The sequence below is a fragment of the Lepidochelys olivacea genome (assembly GCF_965140295.1).
Source record: "Lepidochelys olivacea isolate rLepOli2 genome assembly, chromosome: 1".
In the NCBI taxonomy this organism is placed as follows: domain Eukaryota; kingdom Metazoa; phylum Chordata; order Testudines; family Cheloniidae; genus Lepidochelys; species Lepidochelys olivacea.
The window spans coordinates 118,987,871-119,011,293 of NC_140411.1; the positions used below are offsets into that span (position 1 = coordinate 118,987,871).

Consider the following 23,423-nt stretch of genomic DNA (forward strand, 5'->3'; position numbering starts at 1 on the left):
ATGCCTGGCTGCAAGGATTGCGTTGCCAGGAGGCCTTTAGCTTCCTTGACCATGGGATGCTGTTCCAAGAAGCAGGACTGCTAAGCAGAGATGGGGTCCACCTATTGAGAAAGAGCATATTTGGATACAGACTGGCTAACCTAGTGAGGAGGGCTTTAAACTAGTTTAGAAGGGGGCAGGTGACCAACGCCCATGTTTTCGACTTACCTGTGGAGACCTGGGAGAAAGGTTGGAATTTGGGGGGAGCATGGGCTGTTATAGGAGGGATAAAGGAGAGAAGACAGAACTGGTTGGGGGGGAGAATCAAATCAATATCTTAGATGTCTGAATACTAATGCAAGAAGTATGGAGAATAAACAAGAAGAACTTGAAATGCTCGTACATAAACACAACTATGACATGGTTGGCATCACAGTCAGACTTGGTGGGATAATACAAATGACTGGAATATTGGTATAGAAGGGTACAGCTTGCTCAGGAAGGACAGGCAAGGGAAAAAAGGGAGGAGATGTCTTATATATTAAAAATGTGTACACTTGAACTGAGGTTCAGATGGAAATAGGAGACAGACTTGTTGAAAGTCTCTGGGTAAGGATAAAAGGGTGATGTCATGGTAGGAATCTACTATAGGCCACTTAACAGGGAAGAAGAGGTGGATGAGGCTTTTTTTAAACAACTAACAAAATCATCCAAAGTAGGACTTGGTGGTGATGGGGGACTTCAGCTACTCAGACATCCATTGGGAAAATAACACAGCAGGGCACAGATTATCCAACAAGTTCTGGGAATGTATTGGTATTGGAGACTATTTTTATTTCAGAAGGTGGAGAAAGCTACTAAGGGAGATTCTGTTCTAGATTTGATTTTGACAAATAGGGAAGAACTGGCTGACATTTTGAAAGTGATCATGAAATGGTAGAGTTCATAAATCTAAGGAACAGTAGGAGGGAGAACAGCAAATAAAGATAATGAAGGAGGCAGACTTTAGAAAACTCAGGGAGTTGGTAGGTAAGATCCCATGGGAAGCAAGTCTAAGGGGAAACTTATTAAGGGCACAAGAGCAAACTATCCAACTGCATAGGAAAGATAGGAAGTATGGCAAGAGACTACTCTGGCTTAACCAGGAGATCTTCAATGATCTTTAAAAAAAAAAAAAAAGTCCTACAAAAAGTGGAAACTAGGTCAAATTACAAAGGGTGAATATAAACAAATCACACAAGTATGTAGGGACAAAATTAAAAAGGCCAAGGCAAAAACGAGATCAAACTAGCTAGAGACATAAAGGGTAACTAAGAAATGTATTCTACAAATACATTAAAAGTAAGAGGAAGACCAAGGGCAGGGTAGGTCGGTTACTCAATGGGGGGGGGGGTGAGAACATCAGAAAAATATTGAAATGGCAGAGGTGCTTAATGACTTCTTTGCTTCGGTTTTCATCAAGAAGGTTGGTGGTGATTTGATGTCTAACATAGTGAATGCCAGTGAAAATGAGGTAAGATCAGAGGCTAAAACAGGGAAGAACAAGTTACAAATTACTTAGATAAATTAGATGTCTTCAAGACACCAGATCCTGATGAAATGCATCCTAGAATACTCAAGGAGCTGACTGAGGAGATATCTGAGCCATTAGCGATTATCTTTGAAAAATCAGTCATGGAAGACAGGAGAGATTCCAGAAGACTGGACAACCCAGGGAATTACAGACCAATTTGCTTAACTTCTGTAACCGTAAAGATAATGGAGCAAATAATTAATCAATTTGCAAACATCTAGAATAAGGTGATAAGTAACAGTCAGCATGGATTTATAAAGAACAAATTGTGTCAAACCAACCTGATAGCTTTCTTTGATAGGGTAACAAGCCTTGTGGATGGGGGGGGTGGGGGGGTGGTAGACATGGTATATCTTGACTTTAGTAAAGCGTTTGATATGGTCTCGCGTGACCTTCTCATAAACAAACTAGGGAAATGCAACCTAGATGGAGCTACTTTAAGGTGGGTGCAAAACTGGTTGGAAAACCATTCCCAGAGAGTAGTTATCAGTGATTCACAGTTATGCTGGAAGGGCATATTGAGTGGGGTCCTGAAGGAATCAGTCCTTCGTCCGGTTCTGTTCAATATCTTCATCAATGATTTAGATAATGGTAGAGAGTACACTTATAAAGTTTGCAGATGACACCAGGCTGGGAGGGGTTGCAAGTGCTTTGTAAGATAGGATTAAAATTCAAAATGATCTGGACAAACTGGAGAAATGGTCTGAAGTAAATAGGATGAAATTCAATAAGGACAAATACAAAGTACTCCACTTAGGAAGGAACCATCAGTTGCACACATACAAAATGGGAAATGAGTGCCTAGGAAGGAGATCTGCAGAAAGGGATCTGGGGGGTCATAGTTGACCACAAGTTAAATATGAGTCAACAGTGTAACACTGTTGCAAAAAAAGCGATCATCATTTGGGGGTGTATTAGCAGGAGTGTTGTAGGCAAGATATAAGAAGTAATCCTTCCGCTCTGCTTCGCATTCATTAGGCCTCATCTGGAGTATTGTGCCCAGTTCTGGGTGCCATATTTCAGGAAAGATGTGGACAAATTGGAGAAAATCCACAGAAGGGCAACAAAAATGATTAACGGTCTAGAAAACCTGACTTATGAGGGAAGACTGAAAAAATTGGGTTTGTTAAGTCTGGAAAAGAGAAGACAGGGGGACATAACAGTTTTCAAGTACATAAAAGGTTGTTACAAGGAGGAGGGAGAAGAATTGTTCTTCTTCACCTCTGGGGATAGGACAAGAAGCAATGGGCTTAAATTGCAGCCAGGAAGGTTTAGGTTGGACATCAGGAAAAACTCCTAACTGTCAGGGTGGTGAAACACTGGAATAAATTGCCTAGGGAGGCTGTGGAATCTCCATCATTGGAGATTTTTAGGAGCAGGTTAGACAAACACCTGTCAGGGATGGTCTAGATAATACTTAGACCTGCCCTGAGTGCAGGACCCTGGACTAGATGACCTCTCAAGGTCCTTTCCAGTCCTATGATTCTATGTGTGAACAGGGATATTTCAAAGGCCTATAACTTGGCCAATATGGGCAGATTACCACAGTGATAGCAAAAGGCACATTCCTAACGCAAAGGCCAATCCTCCCTGCCCATGGCCAAATTTCAAGTCTCTGCCCCAAGTACCAAGGGCACTAGATCATTTTAAAGACATGGTTTCAGGAATTTAATATGGACAAAACAATGTGTTTCCCCCTAGCTTTATTCTTTGAAACAGCTGCACCACTTTGGCTGAAATTTTCCCCAAAACCCCAGCCTGAGGCATCCAGTTTTCAACTGGAATGCTGGGTCAAAAAGGAACCCTGGTGGCTTCAGTCAGCACTGCTGACCATGACGTAAAAAAGTCTGGTTGGTGGCGCAGCAGGACCCTGGGTCTAACACAGGCTCCCTGCCTGCCCTGGCTCCATGCGGCTCCCAGAAGCAGCTGGCATATCCCTGCGGCCCCTAGGTGCATGGCTGGCCAGGGGGGCTACACGTGCTGCCCCAGCCTCAAGTGCGGACTCCGCAGCTCCCATTGGCTGCACCTCTGCCTAGGAGCCAGAGGACATGTCACCGCTTCCAGGAGCCACCACAGGTAAGTGCCACCCGAAACCCACACCGCACCCCCTCCTATACCCCAACCCCTCATCCCTGGCCCAACCCCAGATCCTGCACCCCCAGCCGGAGCCCTCACCCCCTCCCACACCCAAACCCCCTGCTTCAGCCTGGTGAAATGAGTGAGCGAGGGTGAGGGAGAGCAAGTGACAGAGGGAGGGGAGATGGAGTGATTGGGAGCGGGGCCTCAGAGGAGTGAAGCAGGGGTGTTTGGTTTTCTGCAATTAGAAAGTTGGCAACCCTACCTAAAGTCAGACATGGGAAGTCAGGCAACCCTAACAGGCTATGAGCCCTGCCTAGAACGAGGAGGAGCTCAGATCAGGCGACTCTGAATCAGAACCTGGGGGTGTTCTGTTCACAACTCTGCCAGTATTTGACTACTTTAGCAAGCCACTTAAGCAGATTGTAGGTTGTGTCAAATTCAGATAGTCCTCACCATAAATACATGCAAGCACTCAAACCCTGGATGTTGTTCACACACAGAGTTAATGAGTCAGACTGATTCCAGCACCTGGGAACTGAGTCAGCAAGGGACTGACATGAAAATTACATTAATAAAATAAAAAAAATTGCATTTTACTAAGGGCTGGTCAAATTATTGGAAAAATCAAATTTCAACAAAATATTAAAATTTCCCTTTATAACAATGATGAATTCCCACGTCTGCTTCCTTTTCTGACCAGATCTAAATTTGCAAATATTTTTTAGTCTGAATAAGCCAAAATGCTAGTGATTGGTGAATTTCTTGCTAGTGGAAAGACTCAGTGTTTCATGTAATGGCTAGTCTGCCATCCTGAGGAGGTAGTTTCAGTTAGTGGTTAGAGTGCTGGACTATCTGAAATTCTGTTTTATTGCGGACTCTGCCACTGACTCCCTGGGAGACCTGGGGCAAATCACTTACCCTCATCTGTGCTTCCACGCCCCCTATTTCAAAAACTGGAATCTTATCAATCATTCCTCACAGGGTTCTCCTGAGAATTGTTGTAAACACTTTGAGATAAAAGGCTAAGTGTAAAATACTACGAAATCCCCTTACTTTTTTGTGTTTGTTTCAGAGTACTGAAAACACTGAAACACGGGTAACCCGGTGTGGGCAAAGGTTATTTAATATATACAAATATGAAATTAAATTTAAACCGAATGCGCCAAAATCCCTTTTTAATTGACAAATTATGCCGAATGACAAGCATGAAGTTGTGAAACAGCATTTCACAGAGAGGATAAGTAAAGTGTGAGTGGCATAAAGCACAGTTGGAAGAAATTAGATTAGCTTTCCCATGTCACATACTATTTACCCTGTAGAACCACAATAGCCTCTGTGTGAAATGTTAAACCCAATTTCCTTTTTCAGTTCAATGGAGGAAAACCCCCTGCCATGCAGCACGGGGAAATTCTGCAGAACTGGAATTAATTTGCAAACTGGACACCATCAAATTAGGCCTGAATAAAGACTAGGAGTGGATGGGTCACCACAAGAACTAAAAAAATCTAAACTTCCCCATGCTAATTTCCCCCTACTGTTACTCACACCTTTTTATTAACAGTTTGAAATGAGCCACCCTGATTACCACTACAAAAGTGATTTTTCATCCTGTTGATAATATCCCACTTTAATTGAATTGTCTCGACCCCACACTTGGTAAGGCAACTCCCATCTTTTCATGTACTGCTATATATATGTTCCTACTGTATTTTCTACTCCATGCATCTGATGAAGTGGGTTTTAGCCCACGAAAGCTTATGCTCAAATAAATTTGTTAGTCTCTAAGGTGCCACAAGTACTCCTCGTTGTTTTTGCTGATACAGACTAACACAGCTACCCTTCTAAAACCTCTTCAGGAATTGTTAGCCAAGGCAGAACTTCACACAGAAAGTGACTCCCACAAAGTAGCATTCTTTGTGATATTGCTAAGTGACAAGACCACAAAGAAAACTGAGATTGAAGCTACCCTTCCCCTCTCCTAATTCTGTGATATGTGGCCTCTACAGCAGTATCACCTATTTCCCATTCACAGCAATATCAATGCACTCAGTTTTAAATCCTTCTTTTATGTCACCTCAGAACGTTGCATTGATGTTTTTAAAATAAAAAGGGGTTCTACATTTTAAGATCTAACGTGTGATCCTGGGCTGAAAATTATCATCATCATCTGGATGCCAGAGCTCCACCGAAGGTGTGTATGTACTGGGATGCATCCTTGCTCCACCAGTTCTCACAGCTATTCTGAAAAAGCTGCTCTTTGAACTTTCATCCCAGACATGTATTGTATTGTTTTCTTTAGATGAGCAGGGAGAATAATCCCCACTGCCTGGAGCTTACATTCTGGCAATTGAGATATTCTTCTCAAGTTGTCAAACAAGTATTCTAACCATTTAACTTCTGGGACTAAAAAAATGAATGAAAGAAGAAAAAAAGCAGCCACCCATAAGTAGACAAGATTAGTTTTGAAAAACATTTTCCTTATGATAGTCTTCAAAACTAATACTGAACGAGCCATTTGGAATTAAACTGGTTTCTTCTTCACAACGCTGCATGGCAATGTGCCCATGTGATTTTGAGGCAGCTTGCCAAGGAGATCTGGAAGTTCTGCACCCATCGTAGAGTTAGTCACAGTAACAGAGAGATGGACGCTTCAGTTGACAGTAAAATGGGCTGGTGTTGTGTTAAATGCTAAAAGTGGAAACGGAACACACATCATTATAAGCAAGGTCTCATGGTTTCTGCAGAATTTTCTGCAGAATCCAGTGTTAAATTTACAATGGAGAAATGCATTTCCCTAGGTGCTGCAGAAACCTTCTACCTGGCCTAGGTATGCTTCTTTCATTTGCACTTGTGCCATTTCTGCGGAATCTTTTTTATTACTATGTCAATTTTCCACTTCAAATTCCAACATGAGAGTCCTCATCCCAGACTCTAGGCATCCATGACAAATTATCAAAAATCCAGTCCAACAAAGACACGCTACATACCAACAGCCTCTCTCCACAAAGGAAGCTGTCTACAAAACTGAAGTTTGCTCCTGCCCAGCTCCCACAAAATCCTAATTCCACAGCAAGCATCCTTCTCCAGATCTCCCACCCTTTCGTTTTGTTTTTATATTTACATAGTTTTAACTTGAATCTTCTGTTTACCAACTGGTCTTTGCTTTTATATCTTTCATATTTATTTTCAACTTGAATGTAAATGTTTAAAGCTTGCATGGGTTTTATTTTTTCAACCGCTTTTTTGTTTTTTAGCATTTACTTTATCTGGCTAACTGCAATTTATTGTTATTACTCAATACCCTGGTTTTCCTTTGTTATGTTGCAGTCTCCCCCCCCCCCCCCACACACACACAAAAACAATTTTCCTTGGGCCTGATCCACTTGCCCATTTGCATATACACAAGCCACACAGAAGGATGATATTTGGCTCCCAGCTTTTAAGATTTGTTGGCTTCTTCCTGTGTCTTCCCCACTGCAATCGTGTAATTTTTTTCCTGTGGAGTATGCTGCCTTTCCATGTTTTCCATTGCCTTTGTTAACACTCAGTATGTGGACATCAAATCTGATCACTAGCATTAACCACAATCAGCTGCCCCAATATTAAATATGACAGTCTTTGCTTATGATGAGTGCTAACTTGTGTTTATCATCATTTTAGCAAATGTTCTAAAATTATATGATTTTCTAATGTAGACAAGCCCTCAAGGTGAACATGCTTGTTTTCTTCTTTGATGGCTTGCCAGTTTCACTGAGGAAATCCTGTAGCTCTGGCTCAGGCATTAGGCAAGAGTCAGTTTGAGTTTAGCTAGCAATTAATTGCTTCTGCTACTTTTTGTTGTTATTTAACACCAGTTGGACTCTAACGTCAAGAGAACGGGGTATCTGTGGGTCTGAACTATCTGCAGAAGCCTTTCCTGTCTATATAAAATGAAAGAAGCAGAGACATATTTTTTATTAATTTACAACCTATGGCTAGCTTCTACAGCTCAAAAGGAGAGGGAAACCAGAACACATGCCTGCTGTGTGAGCACAGACTTCCTGTTTCAGCAGCAGCCTAACTAACAGGTCAACTTGTTTAGAATAGGCATTTTCCCACTACCGAAAGAAAACAGCACATGGTGGGAAGCACATACAGGGTACGGCCAGGACCAGGCAGTGCAAGTCGGAGCTCTGTACCAATTTTGTCCACTACTCCCTTACTTACACTTGGCAGGCCTGGACTTCAATGGAGCTACGTCATCTATACCTGCTGAGATCTGCCCCTAGATTTCAGTTCACCATACTTGCTTAGAAATACTAACCCCCAAAATCACGAGATTTCACGAGATTTTAAAAACCATCACCATTTTAGGTTTCCTTTGAGTGTCTTCTGTTTTCCGAGCCTCTGGGTGCCACTGATTTACATTTTAAAGCTTTTCAACACAACCACGAGGACCAAAAATTAAAACCACAAACAAGAAAGCGGAGAAATCATTTGGCTCCAGGAGCTGGGGCTTAAATAAAAATACCAAATATTGCTGAACTTGCAGTAAAATCATGAAATTTGGTAACGTTGCTTTTTCTCACCTTCAGTGGAATAAGGCAATAAACACCTTGGTTCTCCAGGAGCAGAAAAATATTTAAAATACTTTCCACATATAGTAGGTGTCATTTTGACTTTATTTAAGGAAAAATGGGGGGGGAAGGGGGGGAACAGTAATATCCATAATACACAGAAGACAAGTTAGATAGCACTGCAGAAAAAAGGCTGTTTACTTGTCACCAGCCTGCTTTGCAGCTCTATAATTAGTCATTTTAATGCAGTTTGTCAATTGTATTATTGTTGAGCATCTTTATAATCAGCAGAGTTTGGGGTTATAAGTCACAAAAAGTGTACTATTACTAATATGAAAAACTAAAAAAAAAACCCCACAAAAATCACTTTCAAATAAACCATAAATATGTGATGCACATTAGTGTAACAAAACCATTTTTGTAAACATTTTCTCCAACATAACATGTGCATAAGATAAAAATAAAACACTGCAGTCATACAGTTAGGGTTACTTCGACAAAGATACAGGAAGTTATTACTTATTAAAGCTTAAAACTAAACCTAGGAGCTTTTTCCCTGCTCTGACAAAAGCACTGTTTAAAGAGTCCAACGTTCTATATGTGGTGGTTTGGTAACACTGTTTTTACTTGTCGTTTGGCCACCTTGGCACTTCTGTGGAGGCAGAAGCTGCCATCTGGCAGTTCCAGTGAATAAGTTTCCCTCAGGAAAAAGCACATATCCGTAACCTGGGGAATCCCTGGAACATTCTCACGTACAGTATTGATTTCCCAGGTAGCGTGTGAGGTGGGGACAAGAACTGAATCCATTTTAATCACACAGCACTGTAAGTATTAAAACCATGCAGAATGACATTGAACTGATCCGTGTCAGCTAATTATGCTACAGGGCCATCTTGTGATTACATCCCTGTCTATGATTATGTTGGACTTCAGAGTCCCTTTAGTTCATTATAGTACAGAGAACTGATAGCTCTTCTGGTTGATTGTAACAGATACTGAAGAAATGGGTCCCCACCCTTGACCTTCAGTGCTATCCAAAAGTCAAACAATTTAAAAAAATATTTCTAAGTACTCTTCTTCCAGCAAATGTAAGGCTTTCTTGATATATGTGTGTGTGTACACGTGTGTGTACACACCAGCTCCCTTTTAAACTGTTTCTGATGTTCAAAGGAGAACTTTCAGCAAAAACGCTGATTAGATTAGAAGAATTTACAGCAGTCAGGGTTGATGCCAAAAGGGTTCCTTGAGCAAAACACTTGCCCAGTTGGTTCTGTTAATGTTAAAGCAATCAAGTGACCAGTCACTTGAACAATCAATCTGTTTGATTAAAGAATGTTTAAAAAGCCCTACCTGTCATGCCATGAAAGTAAATTAAGCACAGCAAAAGACAAAGACTGTGAAACACTGAGAGCCTGTTCACTGAATGAACAGCTTAAGGCAGCTGTCAACAAAGTACCCCACCAAAACAAAACAAAACAAAAAAAAAATGGTTGAATCATGACACTGTGCATTATTACATCACCAACAGACTATTATACACTCAAGATTTCTCAAGTAATGAACATGTAGCCATTAAACATATTATTACTCTTGAGACATTTATTACAAATGTCAGAAACTTATTCATAAAATAAAACTGACTTTTTTTTAAAAAAAAAAAAAAGGGGGGGGGGGAGCCAGAGCTGGGATCTTACACCTAAACACAAGTATATGCTGTTTTATGAATAAGCAGTATTAACTACATTCTTAAAATAGTTTTAGTGCATTGCATTCTTAGAAAAGAAAAACATCACCTCCCCAAAATGTTTCCTACAACATTTAACAGTTTATAGAACTAGACTAGTTATTGTTACCTGTCTGTTACTAAGCCCACATGTTAGAAGAGTGAAACCTCTGGTTTTAGGCTAAATTCATCAATCTTCCATTACTGATGAAGTTGGTAAAAATGTTTGATTTCCAACTTAGTAAGCAATTACATTAGTCAGTGTCTCACTGCCATAAGGCTATTTCAACCATCTCAATGGACTACTCTCCCCTTCTGCTGAAACTTGCTACAGAATAACAGTCAAACCTTTCATCTGGTAGTTTTGGTATTAAGATTAAATTAGACATTAATGGTTTTTCCTCTAAAAACGTATAAACTAAACCACCTCTTTTATGCATTAAAAACAATGAGGTAGGCACAAAAAAATAAACATACGCTGTTTGGAATTTTTTCTTCTTCTCATTCTGCAAGTGCAGACTGTGGTAAAACTGTTGTTGCACTTCTAGGTTTAAACAAAAATTAAACCTTTAACTGAGGCAGTGCTAATACTGTGACATCACCAAGTTCTGTCCTAACACAGAATCATTGTAGAAAATGAACAAATTTTTTTATCATCTGCACATGTTTCAGGCAAAACCTGGTACACAGAAAAATGACTAAGCTCTTGGCCAGGCCAAAATAAAACCAACCAACCAAAACCAAGAATTCCACCCCCCACCCCACCCCCAAGAAAGAAGTTATCCTAGCCACTGTGTCGTTCACATTTTATAAATATTAACTTCTTAAAACTTGCACCTTCCTCTTTGTCCATATATTGTCACATTACAAAAAAGAAATGTCAATTAAATACATTGTTAACATTACTAGATTAGATCTGCCCTCTGCTTCAGCAAGACTGTCTCTCACCACCACTTGTCACCTTCTCTTGCCTGCCTCCTGCCAAATCAACAACATGTTCATGATAAGCCTTTCTCTTTTCACACTAACAAACAGAGTCATTCAAAGCCTAGGAATTCTGGAGCTGAAGGAGGTGGGGGGGGGGGGGGAGGAAGAGGGGGAAAGACCTGTTGTTTTCTAGTGTGATCCCAAATCTCAAAGACTTATAGCACCCGATGGTATCTTTACAGCACCAGCTGCATTGCAGCCTCAGTTTAAAAACAAAAAGAAACCTAACACTAGTGATGCCTGCACACACATTCACATGGAGTGCTTGCATCAGTGCAGGTCTGTACTCCAGTTACTAATAATTCCAAGTTATGAGGATCTCGAAGACTCTGGATGTCAGCAATCCCTTGTCAAATCACACTGCTTCTACCAGCTCAGAAGAGAAGTCCTGCCTAGGGTCATGAAATAAACTTGACTGCTTCCACCAGACCGCACAGAGGCAAAGAAAACCTGTGAAGAAAGAGATAAAAACTATTTACGATGGTAGCAAAGTGTTCAGATCATTTGCCTGCTCACCGAAGTCTGATGAAGAAGAAAGAAAGCAGAGATTTGTGTTAAGCTTTAATGTTCAAGATATTTATAATGCAATTAGAGAACATGGTGTAACGGAAGGCAAAAAGTTGCAAGCAAAAAAAAAAAGACTACCTTGTCATTCCGTTCACATAAGAACTTGAGTCTTTGTGCCCTTTTGTGCATGAACACGCCATCCAAATGCCCAGTTTCCACTGATCGTATCTCAATAGCCTTTTCTCCCCAGCCCATAATCTGATTGGATCGAATGTATGCTATAGAAACAAACAAAAACCAACATGTATGAAAAAGCAACAGACAGCAATTGTAAAACCCTCTGTCTTAAAAGTGGCTTGCAAAGAAAAAACACTTACCTTTTTATTTAAAAAAAAATTCCTTATGATGCATAAGAAGGTGAGAACAGTTTAATTTTTATTTTTTTTTTAAAAGAGAGAAGGATTTTTGTTGTTTGTTTTTTACCAAAAGTATCCTTTTTTGCTGCAATATTCATTGGAAGGCTAAAGTGAAAATGGGAGCTTTCACAACTTTCAATGAAATGGGTTGAGTGTTCAGTTTTACACAGAGCTTTTCTCTTAAGTGTTGCTAGCAGATAGGGTTAATTAGATGTAGGCAATAATGAAAAAACGGAACTCAAGATTTAAATGGAGTAAAATCCTTTCCCTTCTTAACTGCCCAGGTTTCAGTTATGTCTCTTGTGGTGTTATAATTCCACTAATTATATTTCTCAGCAAAAACAAATTGATTTTACAGTTGGCATATTTTTAAAAAAGTTTCTTCCATTCTGAAAAATTGTACTACTTTGAAAGGTATTCTCTATATTTTATAGGAGTCCATAATACAGTAAAAGCTTTGATATCCGGCATGTTGGGTGAATGGGGGTGGGGGTGCCAGTAAATCAAAAATTCCGGTTAGCTAAGAGGGAGGGAATTTGGGTGTGGCAGGGGGCTGGGGCAGGGGATTGGGGCGCAGGAGGGGTTTTCGGACACACCTCCACTTGCGGGTAGCTGCCTGAGGTGAGCAGCACCCAGATCCAGCACCCTGAAACCCCTCCTGTGCCCCAAATCCCAACCCAGAGCCCCCTCCCGCATCCAAACTCCCTCCCAGAGCCTACACCCCACACCTGTTCCCGAAATGCCCATTTATAGAGCTTTCCGGTTTGTAAAGTGCCGGATAACACAGCTTTCCCTATAGTTTTCAAAGCGCGACTGTAGATCTCCTTTCCATCATCATAAAAAAGCAAAATAGGACAGTTTTTTCTTTGAATGTCACTTCTAATCTCCATTAGCTAAAGAGCTTCGTATTAGCAGAACGAAAAGAATTCTTGTAGTCGTTCAATAATTACTACTGGGATGTAGTAAAATCTCAAGAAGAAAAAGTTGTCATTATAAAAAACATGGTCAACAGACAATCCAGGTGTTATTCTGATGAGCTCTAACAAAGATAAATGGAGGTGACTTACTGTAACTGGAGGTTCTTTGAGATGCATAGTCCCTCTCTGTATTCCACACATGGTTACGCACGTGCGTCATGCACCTGAGTCCGGAAATTCTTCAAAGCAGTGTCCATTGACCCACAAACGTGCAGTAGTGCCCCGGCACTCCCATCCAAGGGCATAAAAGGCAGTGTGGGTCAACACCCCTCCAGTTCTTCTTCCTGCAACCCAACTGGATCCAAAGCAGAAGGGATGGAGGGCAGGCAGTGGAATACAGACAGGGACCACACATCTCAAAGAACCTCCAGTTACAGTAAAGGAACCTCCATTTCTTCTTCGAGTAATGGTCCCTGGGTGTCACGTGGGTGACTGGCAAGCAGTGTTCAGACTGGAGGAGAGTGTGAGAAAGGTGGCAGCAGAGATGCCTGTAGTACTGCCGTTCTGACGGCTGCATCTGCAGTCGCTGCATGGACAAGAGCGTAGTACATTGAGAACACATGGACAGAACTCCAAGTTGCTGCCCTGCAATGTCCCGCAGTGGAACGTACCATAAGGATGCTATGGAAGCAGCTTGTGTTCATAGGGAGTGAGCGGTTATACCCCCAGGAGGGGAAATTTTTTCTATTTTGTAGTATTCTAAGATTCATCCCGAAACCCACTTAGAAATCTTCTGGGAGGATATGGCTTGCCCACATGATCTTTCTGCTATGGCAGTTATTTTTAACCTGTGGTCCGTAGACCCCTGGGGTTCTGCAGACTATGTGTAAGATTTCCAAAGGGATCTACACCTCCATTCAAAATTTTTTAGGGGTCCACAAATGAAAAAAGGTTGAAAACCACTGTGCTATGGCAATAAAGAATCTTGGAGATCTTCTAATGGGTTTGGTTCTCTGCTGGTAGAATGCCAGGGCGTGCCTGACATCGAGGGAGTGAAGTCTCTTATCTTCGGAAGAGGTATGGGGTTTGGGGAAAAATACAGGTAACTATTGACTGACTGATGTGGAACTCAGAAACAATTGTGGGAAGAAATTTTGGGCATGACCTAAAGGAAACTTCCCTTCATGAAACACTGAGGGGAAATACCTTCCCCTAAAGGAAACCTTCCCTTCGTGAAATAGGGAGGGTCTACCATTATGGCTCTTAGTTCACTGACCCTTCTGGCCAAAGTGATGACCATGAAGAAGGTCATGGCACATGTTGCCATAGGTTCAAAGGGAAGACCTGTGAGTGCCAATAGGACAATTGTACAGTTGCCGGGTGAGTAAAGACAGAACATCCTTCTGCTGGAGGGAGGAAAGCACTAACCGCTGCTAGGTGTAAATATGGGGAAGTAGAACCCTCTCCCTTACTACCGAAAAGGGATTCCGCCTTCTGATGAAGAATCAGTTGGTGATAGTGGTCCCCAAAGGGAGACCAGGAAGGGGGTTTGTGAGGAGGGAAGGAGACAAACTCTATTGAGTATCCCTGCTAGATAATCTCCAAGACCCAACTGGTGATCCAGCTGTTGGCAAAGAGCATGTGACAGCCCCTAAAGCTGACAGGAGGAGAAGTGGCTGGCATTGCTTTGAAGAATTTCTGGACTTGGGCGTATGACATGCATGCATACCCATGTGTGGGATACACGTAGGCATCATCACTCAAAGAAGATCAAAGGATTAAACAAGGGAAAAAGGAGCTGCCTCTGGTTTGTGGGTGTATTTTCAATAGAATAGAATAGAATCATAAAATTATGATTTAGCAGATCTTAGCAAGGATGTCCTAAAATGTTAAGGCTCAAATATTTAATAGCACTCCCATTTCATACAAGAACGTATGTGACTGTTAATTTATAGCGGATTTAAATTACATAACTTGCTATGGTATAAGCATATTTACCATAATAATGAACTTTTAATTTATTTAGGGGTTTTTGGGGGGGGGGGTGGGGGGGAGGGGGGAGGACAATTTGGCCACTAACACATCATCTTAAAAGCACTAAGCAAGATCTTCAGTTGGTATAAACTGTTATAGCTCCATTGACTTCAATTGGAGCTATGACCATTCATACAAGTTGAGAATCTGGCCCCTAACGTTTACAAGAACACACTGAAGGGGCCCAATCCAATTCTCACTGAAATTAGTTTAAATCTTTCCACTTACTTTAATGGGAATTAGTCTGTAGTTAATGATCATAGAAAGAAACGTGTTAGGTCATTGTGGTATGAGACATTTTGTCTCATGAAAGTTCCTTCTCTATTCTCTAGATAACTACGGTAATTAAAAAATATTTTTAATATAAAATGCTTTACTGCTTAAGATCACAAAAAGACTAATCAAATCACATATAAGCCTATTAACAATTAAGAAATCTCTCAAAATAATACCAGCCCAAATCCCTTTAGAAATGCAGGTTATCACAATTTAGCAAAAATATATCTATTTTCAACAGGCTACTAGGAACCAAATGCTCAATAAGTTATTTTGTTCCCAGTACGCCATAACATTTATTTGGATTTCATTCTAAAAGAAACTAAACAAAAACTACCAAATTAATACCATCTCACCATTTTGGCACTTGTCTACCAATATATTTACAGCATAACTGCTTCAGAATGAAACACCTGAAGACCAAGTATCCCCACCCTGTTACTCCCTAACTTTGCAGATTATGTTTGATTCTCACAGGACACATACCAACTGATGTGGGCATCTCTCCCCACTGCAGAACCACATCTTTGGTGATCCTCCCATAGGTATTAACATAAACCCCTTCATCCTCATAGCAAACCAGCAGCTCCATCCCATCGGTGTTTGGGAGAATGATGATTGCGTGTGGTTGTATGCTGCTCTGGATCTACAGAAGCAAAACAAAAGCAAAGACACTATTTTTCACCTGAGCTGCTCCCAGTATAAAGGGCTGGATACTTTTTTTTTTTTTAAAAGCAGACTGTAGAAAGGAAGAAAACATAGGTCACTGGGGCCATGATGAGGTAAAGGCCCTGAGGAGACACATTAAGTCCCATCAAACGGTCATCTCCAGAATATTTGATTGACCAGTTCTATGGAATGACCTGTAGTTATTCCATCATTAGTCTGCGGTTGAGATTTTCAGTGCTGACTTAGCTACATGGTAACATGGCAAAGCAAACCGGAGCAAAGAGCACTGGACTGAACTCTAGAGACTGGGTTGTCTTCCCAGTTCTGCCGTTCACTTGCTGTGTGACCTTGAGCAAGTCACTTCACCTCTCTGTCCTTCTGTGTCCATTCCCACCATTTATCTGCTTAGATTGTAAGCACTTTGCGGCAGGGATGATCTCTCATGGTGTGTTTGTACAGTGCCTAGCACAGGGAGGCCCTGGTCTTGGTTGGGACCTCTAGGTGCAAATAAAGATAATATATTCAGGTGATCTTTAAGATCCATAAAATACTTATTCTTCAAGCTATTACTCAGTTTATATTTAATTACTGATGTCATTTTATCTCATTTTTTAAATTTAATTTTCTCAGTGCACCAGCTGCTCTGTAATTGCCTGTGTCTACTGCAATAAAATGATAATTCATTTTATTTTTTTAATAATTTCTGGTCAATTCATTTTAAAGGTAGAAAAGAAAAATTAAAATCAGTAATGTTTCTACTAATGACTTGGAAGTGAACTTGATTAATAATTCTAGGGAATACATATGAAGGAATTATGCAATTTACTATTTTTTCCAAATTGATATAAGACTAGCTATAGCTATATATTCTATCATCATCCTATTTTTGTTCTCTCTATAAATTTTGGAGGGCTTAATGTTTGCAAGTCTTGAACACTTACCAATAGTAACCTTCTAAGGCAGAAATGTATTGAACAGCTTTACTTTTTTCTTTTAAGTTAAAAAAAAGTTTGTCTTGCACAAAACCCACAACAGAATTCCACTCCCATACAGAACTGTCCTTAAAAACTACCAATGACTGTTAACGGACGCCTTCTCTTTTAGCCTTGTCCTGCCTAGGCTGAGAGAGTGGCCATAGGGAACTGGTGCCCTGCTCTGCCTCCTCTTTCCACACACTTGATGGTGATCTCACCACTGTTTTAGGCTAGCAGGGACTGTCCTTTTGCTGCATGTCAAAGGTCGTTCCTCTTGCATTCATCTGACTTCATTCCTCTCTGCTTCCAAAGATTTTTTTGTCAATATGCTCACATAATTATACTTTACCATCCCTTTTCGGTTTTTAGGTTTTTAAATTTAAGAGCCCATATAGGTTCTGATATAGGATGGTTTTATATCTTTTACAGCCGTCGGTCTTAACCAGGGGTACATGTACCCCTGGGGGTACTCAGAGGTCTTCCAAGGGGTACATCAACTCATCTAGATCGGTGTTTCTCAACATGGGGCTTGCAGCCCCCCCGGAGAGGGTCATGGAATAGGTTTAGGAGAGTTGCAAGTGCAGGGCCAGCATTAAGGGATGACAAGCAGGGCAAATGCTGGGGTTCCATGCCATAGGAGGCCCTGCAAAGCTAAGTTACATGCTTCAGCCCCGCTGCCTGGGGCTCAGGCTTCGGAGAAGGCTCACAAGTGAAAAACAGGCTCAAGAATCACACTGAAATGTAAGTAAAAATACTTATATTCCAATCAATTTATTTTATAATTGTATGGTAAAAATGAGAAAGTAAGCAATTTTTCAGTAATAGCGTGCTGTGGCACTTTTGTATTTTTATGTCTGATTTTGGAAGCAAGTTGTTTTTAAGTGAGGTGAAACTTGTGTACGCAAGACAAATCAGACTCCTGAAAGGCATACAGTCATCTGGAAAGGTTGAGAGCCACTGTTTTACACAACATCTATTTTAACAAAATTACGTTCTTTTCATTCTTGCTGTAAAACACGTTAGTCACCACAAGGACTGAAATAGCAAGCCCTCAAGATCTTGAGCTGTATTATTTTGAGCATGCATTAGGACTGACATTAACAAAATGTGTTTTGTACCTAGTATTTAGAGGAGGTGTAATGTTCTATGAAGGAAAAGAGGTTTAGGATTTTTTATTTGTGGGTTTGGGGATTTTTTATTTTTTTTTTTTAAGTGCAAGATGCTCTTATCTTTTAACTAACCCACAAGTGATAATCACAATTTCAGAAGTTAGCAAAGCATAGTGAAGGGAATAGATGACTTTTCTGCATGGTTGCTCACGGTATGATTATACCACAGCATTTGAACACCTGTATATCTTTTCAATGTGAAGTAAGTGAAAAAAACCTAAGAAATAAAAATCCCATACTGAGCCACAATTCTTACATGCGTTGGCAGATAAATATCATAGACTGATCCCGAGTCCACATCAACAGCATGGAAACCAGCACAGGAACCATAGATCACTTTCAGCCTCTGACCTTCCTCTACAGTTAGATCCACCAGCAATGGCTTATGTACCAATTCTCCAAATGACTGCAAGACAGTAATTAAAAGGAGGAGTCAGATCTACATTTCCACTTAGCACACAACATTGAGATGGGAGTCCTTAAAAACATGCTTATCTCACACACACACGCTGGTAGCTTGCTCCTTCAAAGTCATCCCACTTGATCCAGCAGCGTGGTTAAGTACATGCCTTTACAGATGTGAGGCATTCCACTGAGGTTAAGTCCCTGGATTATGTGCTTTGCTGGACTGAGGTCAGAATAGTCATATCTGTGCAGGACTCAGCCATATAACATTATGAACTAAAACAACTTCCCTGGACTAAAAAAGCAGAAATAAAAACTAATCATCAACCCATGTTAAACTCCTTTAGTGTATTTTTAATTTGTAAGTGACAATCTCATCTTCTGCACAACAGTTTGGGTAGTGTGCGGTGTGGCCTCCCTCTGACCCGCGGGGAGGAACCACCCTCTGTGTCCAAGTGGGCAGAGCCAGACCTGGCTCACCCCACCCACCAGATGTGGGTAATTGGAATCGGAAGTATAAAGGGCAGCGCCTCTGGCTCATTTGGAGCCAGGACACTGAGGGAGACAGACATGTCCTGCTCACTCCAGCCAGCTACGACTGCGGCTGAGCCAAGTGACCCCCTGCCCGCTGGGGAAACCTGTCTCTGCCAGGGACCCTCCAGGACTGCCACTGGCCACCTACCCGGGGGAAACGGAAGATGCCCCGTGGTCCCAGGTACAACCCGAGGAGAGGGGAGGAAGTGGCCCAGCGACAGCCAACTTCAGTCTGGCTGTAGCGCTGCCTGAAGCATGGTCGGTGTGTTGCAGCTGGATTCCCTGCTGACCCAGTGGTGGATCACTCCGCCCCCTGGGTCGGGGCCCAGTGGAGTAGGGTGGATCCCCTGGGGTAGCAGCCTCCCTTTGCCAGGTCAAGAGGCCTGCATTTGTCAGTTGTCCACTGGAGCTAGGACACCTCACGCCTGGGTTTTTCCTCTGTCCTTGCACCACGGGCCCAGAGCCAATTGACTCCTGGGTTTTCGCTCTGCCCTGGGTTTTCCCTGCACCAGGAGCCCAGAGCTAATTGACTATTGTGTTTGCCCTGCCCCTGACTAAAAAGCTTGGAGCTAATTGTCTCCTGTGTTTGCTCTGCCCCTGACTAAAGGGCCCAGAGAATATAGATGGCTGGGTTTACTCTGGCCCCTGCTTAATGAACCCAGAGCCTGCAGACTACGGTGTCTGCTCTGGCCCCTGCCAAAAGGGCCCCGAGACCACAGACTAAGGTGTTTAAGCAGGGGCCGGGCAAAGGGCCCAGAGGTATAGATGGTTGGCTGCTCAGCCCCAGCCTACTGGCCCTGGGATTCCTGCTTCTGCCTAAGGGCCGGGACCAACTGACTATATGGGGGCTCAGCCCTGTTAGGCCGGTCGGAACACTAACACCTAACGCTAATTCCTCTGATACTAGGCAGCAGTCCTGACGGTGTAGAGAGGTGGTGTGGCCTCCCTCCGACCCAGAGGGGGAGGGGCTACCGCCCCACGACTAGTTTGGTAATGATACCATGGGACCAATGATATTTTACAGCACTCATAAAAACAAGTGAGACTAACATAATTTAGTGATTTGTTCACTTGCAGCAAGATTGGGATTTCGTTCAATTATCTGTCTCTTGATTTGTATATGTAGAGGACACCACACACACACACCTGTGTAGTACCTCAAAAATTAATCTGCCTAGAATTGAAGCATGATCTGGAGGTTCACAACCCTAGTGAGCTTCTTCTACATGTTTTATGTGACCACGTAAAATAAATTGCTCGCAGAGAAGAGAGAAGTCCAGCAGGGCTTTAAATTTTTCATTCTCCTTAAGCAAGAGTGAAGCTGTGGCAGTGACAACTGACTGCTCTTCGGCAGCTGCCATATGATGCTGTCAACCTGAGCAATCTCCTTGTTAGGTTTTCCATTTATCGTTTACATTCAGAGTTCAATTCAGAATGTTAATTTAGTTACATACGCTGACTCTTTCATTTAACAAACATCAATGATGGCATTAAAATGTAATCCAGAATTAGTGACAGATTTACTAGAGAACATGTAACTATATATCAACATTGTGGGTTGTTCAAACATTTTTATAAAAGCAGCTCTGTAACTGCAAATACACATTAGAAAGCCCAAAGACGGTTAAAATATACTGTTACCTTAAAGGCCATAAATTTGTGGTATGGCTTTGGTGCCCATGCATAGACTTCCACAGAACTCTTCAAAGCAATTACCAAAAATTTGATTCTTTCATATTTTACTGAAATCAAACAAGAAAATAAACTCAGCAGCAACTCCAAACTTTTAACTAACTTTAGGAAACAAGAAAACAATAAAGTTGCCACATAATTTTAAACATTTGAAGGTTCCAATTAATATTGCAATAACATTCCTATTTCTAAGTAGTTTAAAGTAAAGTAATACATATGTTTAGTCATCTGCTTCTCAAGAATATTTAATCCTGTCAGTGACTCAATGAATATCCATGTCTGGAATAGCCTTGCTAATACGCTATACACTATTCTATACAAAACACAGATGCTGTTTACATAACAAAACGGAAAGTTAACTTTTGGGTCAGGGTCCTTTTTCACCTAAAAAGCTGGTTTAGAGTTAATGGGCAGACTTGCTTTTACAACATTGCTGTTATTAATGCATCATGATTAAGCTGAAGCATGAGGCACTAGAAGACGACGACAAGGACTCAAATGAAAGAAAGAAGATAAAGCCAGTTTTAAAAGCAAAAGTAACAACAAGTTTGCTAATGGTGCACTTTCCTTTACCTCCAAGATCTAAACTTATTGTGTTAGTAGGGGACACATTAAATAGGGGACATGGGTGATGAATAGTAGGGGACATGGGTGGTGAACAGGGGGATAATCATCCTCATGGAAAGGTGGGAAGAGGGGTGTGCGGGGGGATGGGGCGGGGGAAGGAGGAGAGGAAGGAAATGTTCCCAAAAAGTCACAAAGAGAGGCTAACATGTCAAGTACTGGTCATCATCTGCTCTTCTTCCCTTATAGTTTAGACTCCCCCTGCTAGGGCAAAATGAAAAAATTTTCTAAACTGGTAAAGAGTTAGAATTTCTTTAGAAAATACTTCAAAAAAATGATTTCTAGGCAAACTTGGAACATTTTTGAGGGATGTTCCCCTCCCCCTCCCCCACAACCAAGAAGTTGCAAAGCAGCCTCACACACGCAAAAACATTTTGCTGCATCACTAGCAAAGTCTCATTACAGTCTTAGGGAGGAAAAAAGCTGCACGTGTCAGGAAAGGTAAAATTTTCATCATGTAGCAAATCTGTGAATTCTCAAACTTCTTCTGCATTCAGATACAAGACAAAAACTGGTCCTGTGGTAGATCTCTGCTGGCAACTACTGTTCAGACTGTTTAAGATATATGGGATTAGGAAGGACCAGGAGAAGTAGAAAGTGGCTATTCAACTAGAGGTGCAGACTCTCCATTTTCCACTTCCATCTGAGTTTTTGAAGGACAGTACCATGGTCTTCCTCAATTTCTATTTCTGCTAGACTCTTTTGTGATACCAGTTGTGGATGGGTGATGCACAATCGGCTTGACGTGTTACTTCTTTCCAGCTAGCCCAGGTAACAAAGGATGTGAAAATTTCCTGAAGTAGTGAGAAATCCTTTCCCCTTACACTTCACATCCAGCCTTGATGCAATGCGACTGTACCGCAGAACAATCCCACTGTTTTAATACATACTATTTTCATGGCTTCTCACGACTCTCTTTATTGCCATGTGGGTCTACATTTGTTTTCTCCAGGCATGCGGTAGGGAGATGGAGCTGTTCTTCAGCGGGAACTTTGCTCCGTTTACTTAACAGGGAAGTAAAAGCAGTGAATTTTAAGTGCTGACGACCTGACACATTTTCATCTACAAAAAGGATGTTTCAAGTCTCCAGTTGTACTGAGTCTGCCTCTCTGCAAAATACAACTTTTGTCCAATCTTGTCTATCTTGAAAGAATTCTTAATTTTGTGCATGAACGTCATCTTATCTGTGAAAAGGAACTTTGATGCCCTTCCGTGGCTGCCTAGGGTGCTTTCTGGAACATACCCAGTCTTAGCTACCAAAGAGTAATTTATCATCTGGGAGAGCCATAAACTGCCTCAAGCATCTCTGAGATCCATCCATACCACCTCACCCTTAAGTCTGAACCCCGTGCTGCATCAAAGAGACAAGGAAGACATCAACGCCAGCTGTTTCAGTGCACAAAGCCACAGAGGGTCAGCTCCAAGACTGCACTGTTATTAGATTTGCAAACACAACTATTTCCAGAGCTCATCATTCTTGGGAACTAAAATGTACTTGTCAAAGAGGCCTTCCTACTACCTGAGAAGATCTACTGTATATTTATGGTTCACAGTATAGTTCAGTGTCAAACTATAGCTGAGTGTAACAAATCACTCTTCATCTGGAAAAAAATGCTCTCAGTTTCATGTCCTTCACTGTTGGAGAGTCCCTTTTATATAGCTGTTAATGTATTGTTAAACAGGTTGCTTCATTAGGCTGCTGAAACCCTTGGGTATGACACAGGAGAAGTAAGTTATAAACTGCTTTTTGGATCAAGTTTTTGGTTCAGCAGTTTCTTACTGAGATATTTATTGACTACTTACTACTGGTAGATTTTTCAAATGTGTGCACAAGACAGACTGATTGATTACAGTCCAGTTGCTCAAACTGCTACTATAGACTGACCAGCACAGTTTGACAAAAGATAAGGCTTTGAAGCAAAAAGACAGGAGTTTGAAAGACAGGTTAGTTGCAGTAAAGAGTATACCTTAAAGTGAAAACAAAGCAAAATCATTCCAGGGCAATAGTGGTGCATCATCACGGCAAGATCTCATTTTGAAGCTGAGCCAGTAGAAACAGTACTAGCTTACTGATGTTTTCTGGATATCCCACAGCAGGTTAACAGGCTTATATGTACTCTCTGCCATCCATCACAGGTTTTGGTTCAGAGGGAGTCTATAACCCAATTAATCTCAGCAATTTAAGAAGCACTAAAAACAATCTATTTAATGGAAAGACACTTCACCCCACAATTGCACTTGGCTCAGTCTGAGAGTGCATTAGGAAATGCAATGAGGTAAGGGAAATCAATGCATCATCATTAACTTAA

General features: G+C 41.4%; 1 protein-coding gene across 4 annotated transcripts in view; it reads right to left on the minus strand.

Moving 5' to 3' along the window:
* Positions 1–8,269: 8,269 nt before the first annotated feature.
* MAP4K4 (mitogen-activated protein kinase kinase kinase kinase 4) overlaps positions 8,270–23,423 on the minus strand; it is a 238,690-nt gene continuing 223,536 nt past the window's right edge. For all 4 annotated transcript variants that reach the window (XM_084616687.1, XM_084616686.1, XM_084616685.1 and 1 more), the window contains 5 exons: positions 20,440–20,540; positions 18,116–18,265; positions 15,534–15,693; positions 11,543–11,682; positions 8,270–11,347 (listed from right to left, as the gene is read on the minus strand). In XM_084616687.1, coding sequence (XP_084472813.1) covers positions 11,264–11,347; positions 11,543–11,682; positions 15,534–15,693; positions 18,116–18,265; positions 20,440–20,540 — 635 coding nt within the window. In that variant the 3' untranslated portion in view covers positions 8,270–11,263. The remainder of the gene's footprint in view (positions 11,348–11,542; positions 11,683–15,533; positions 15,694–18,115; positions 18,266–20,439; positions 20,541–23,423) is intronic.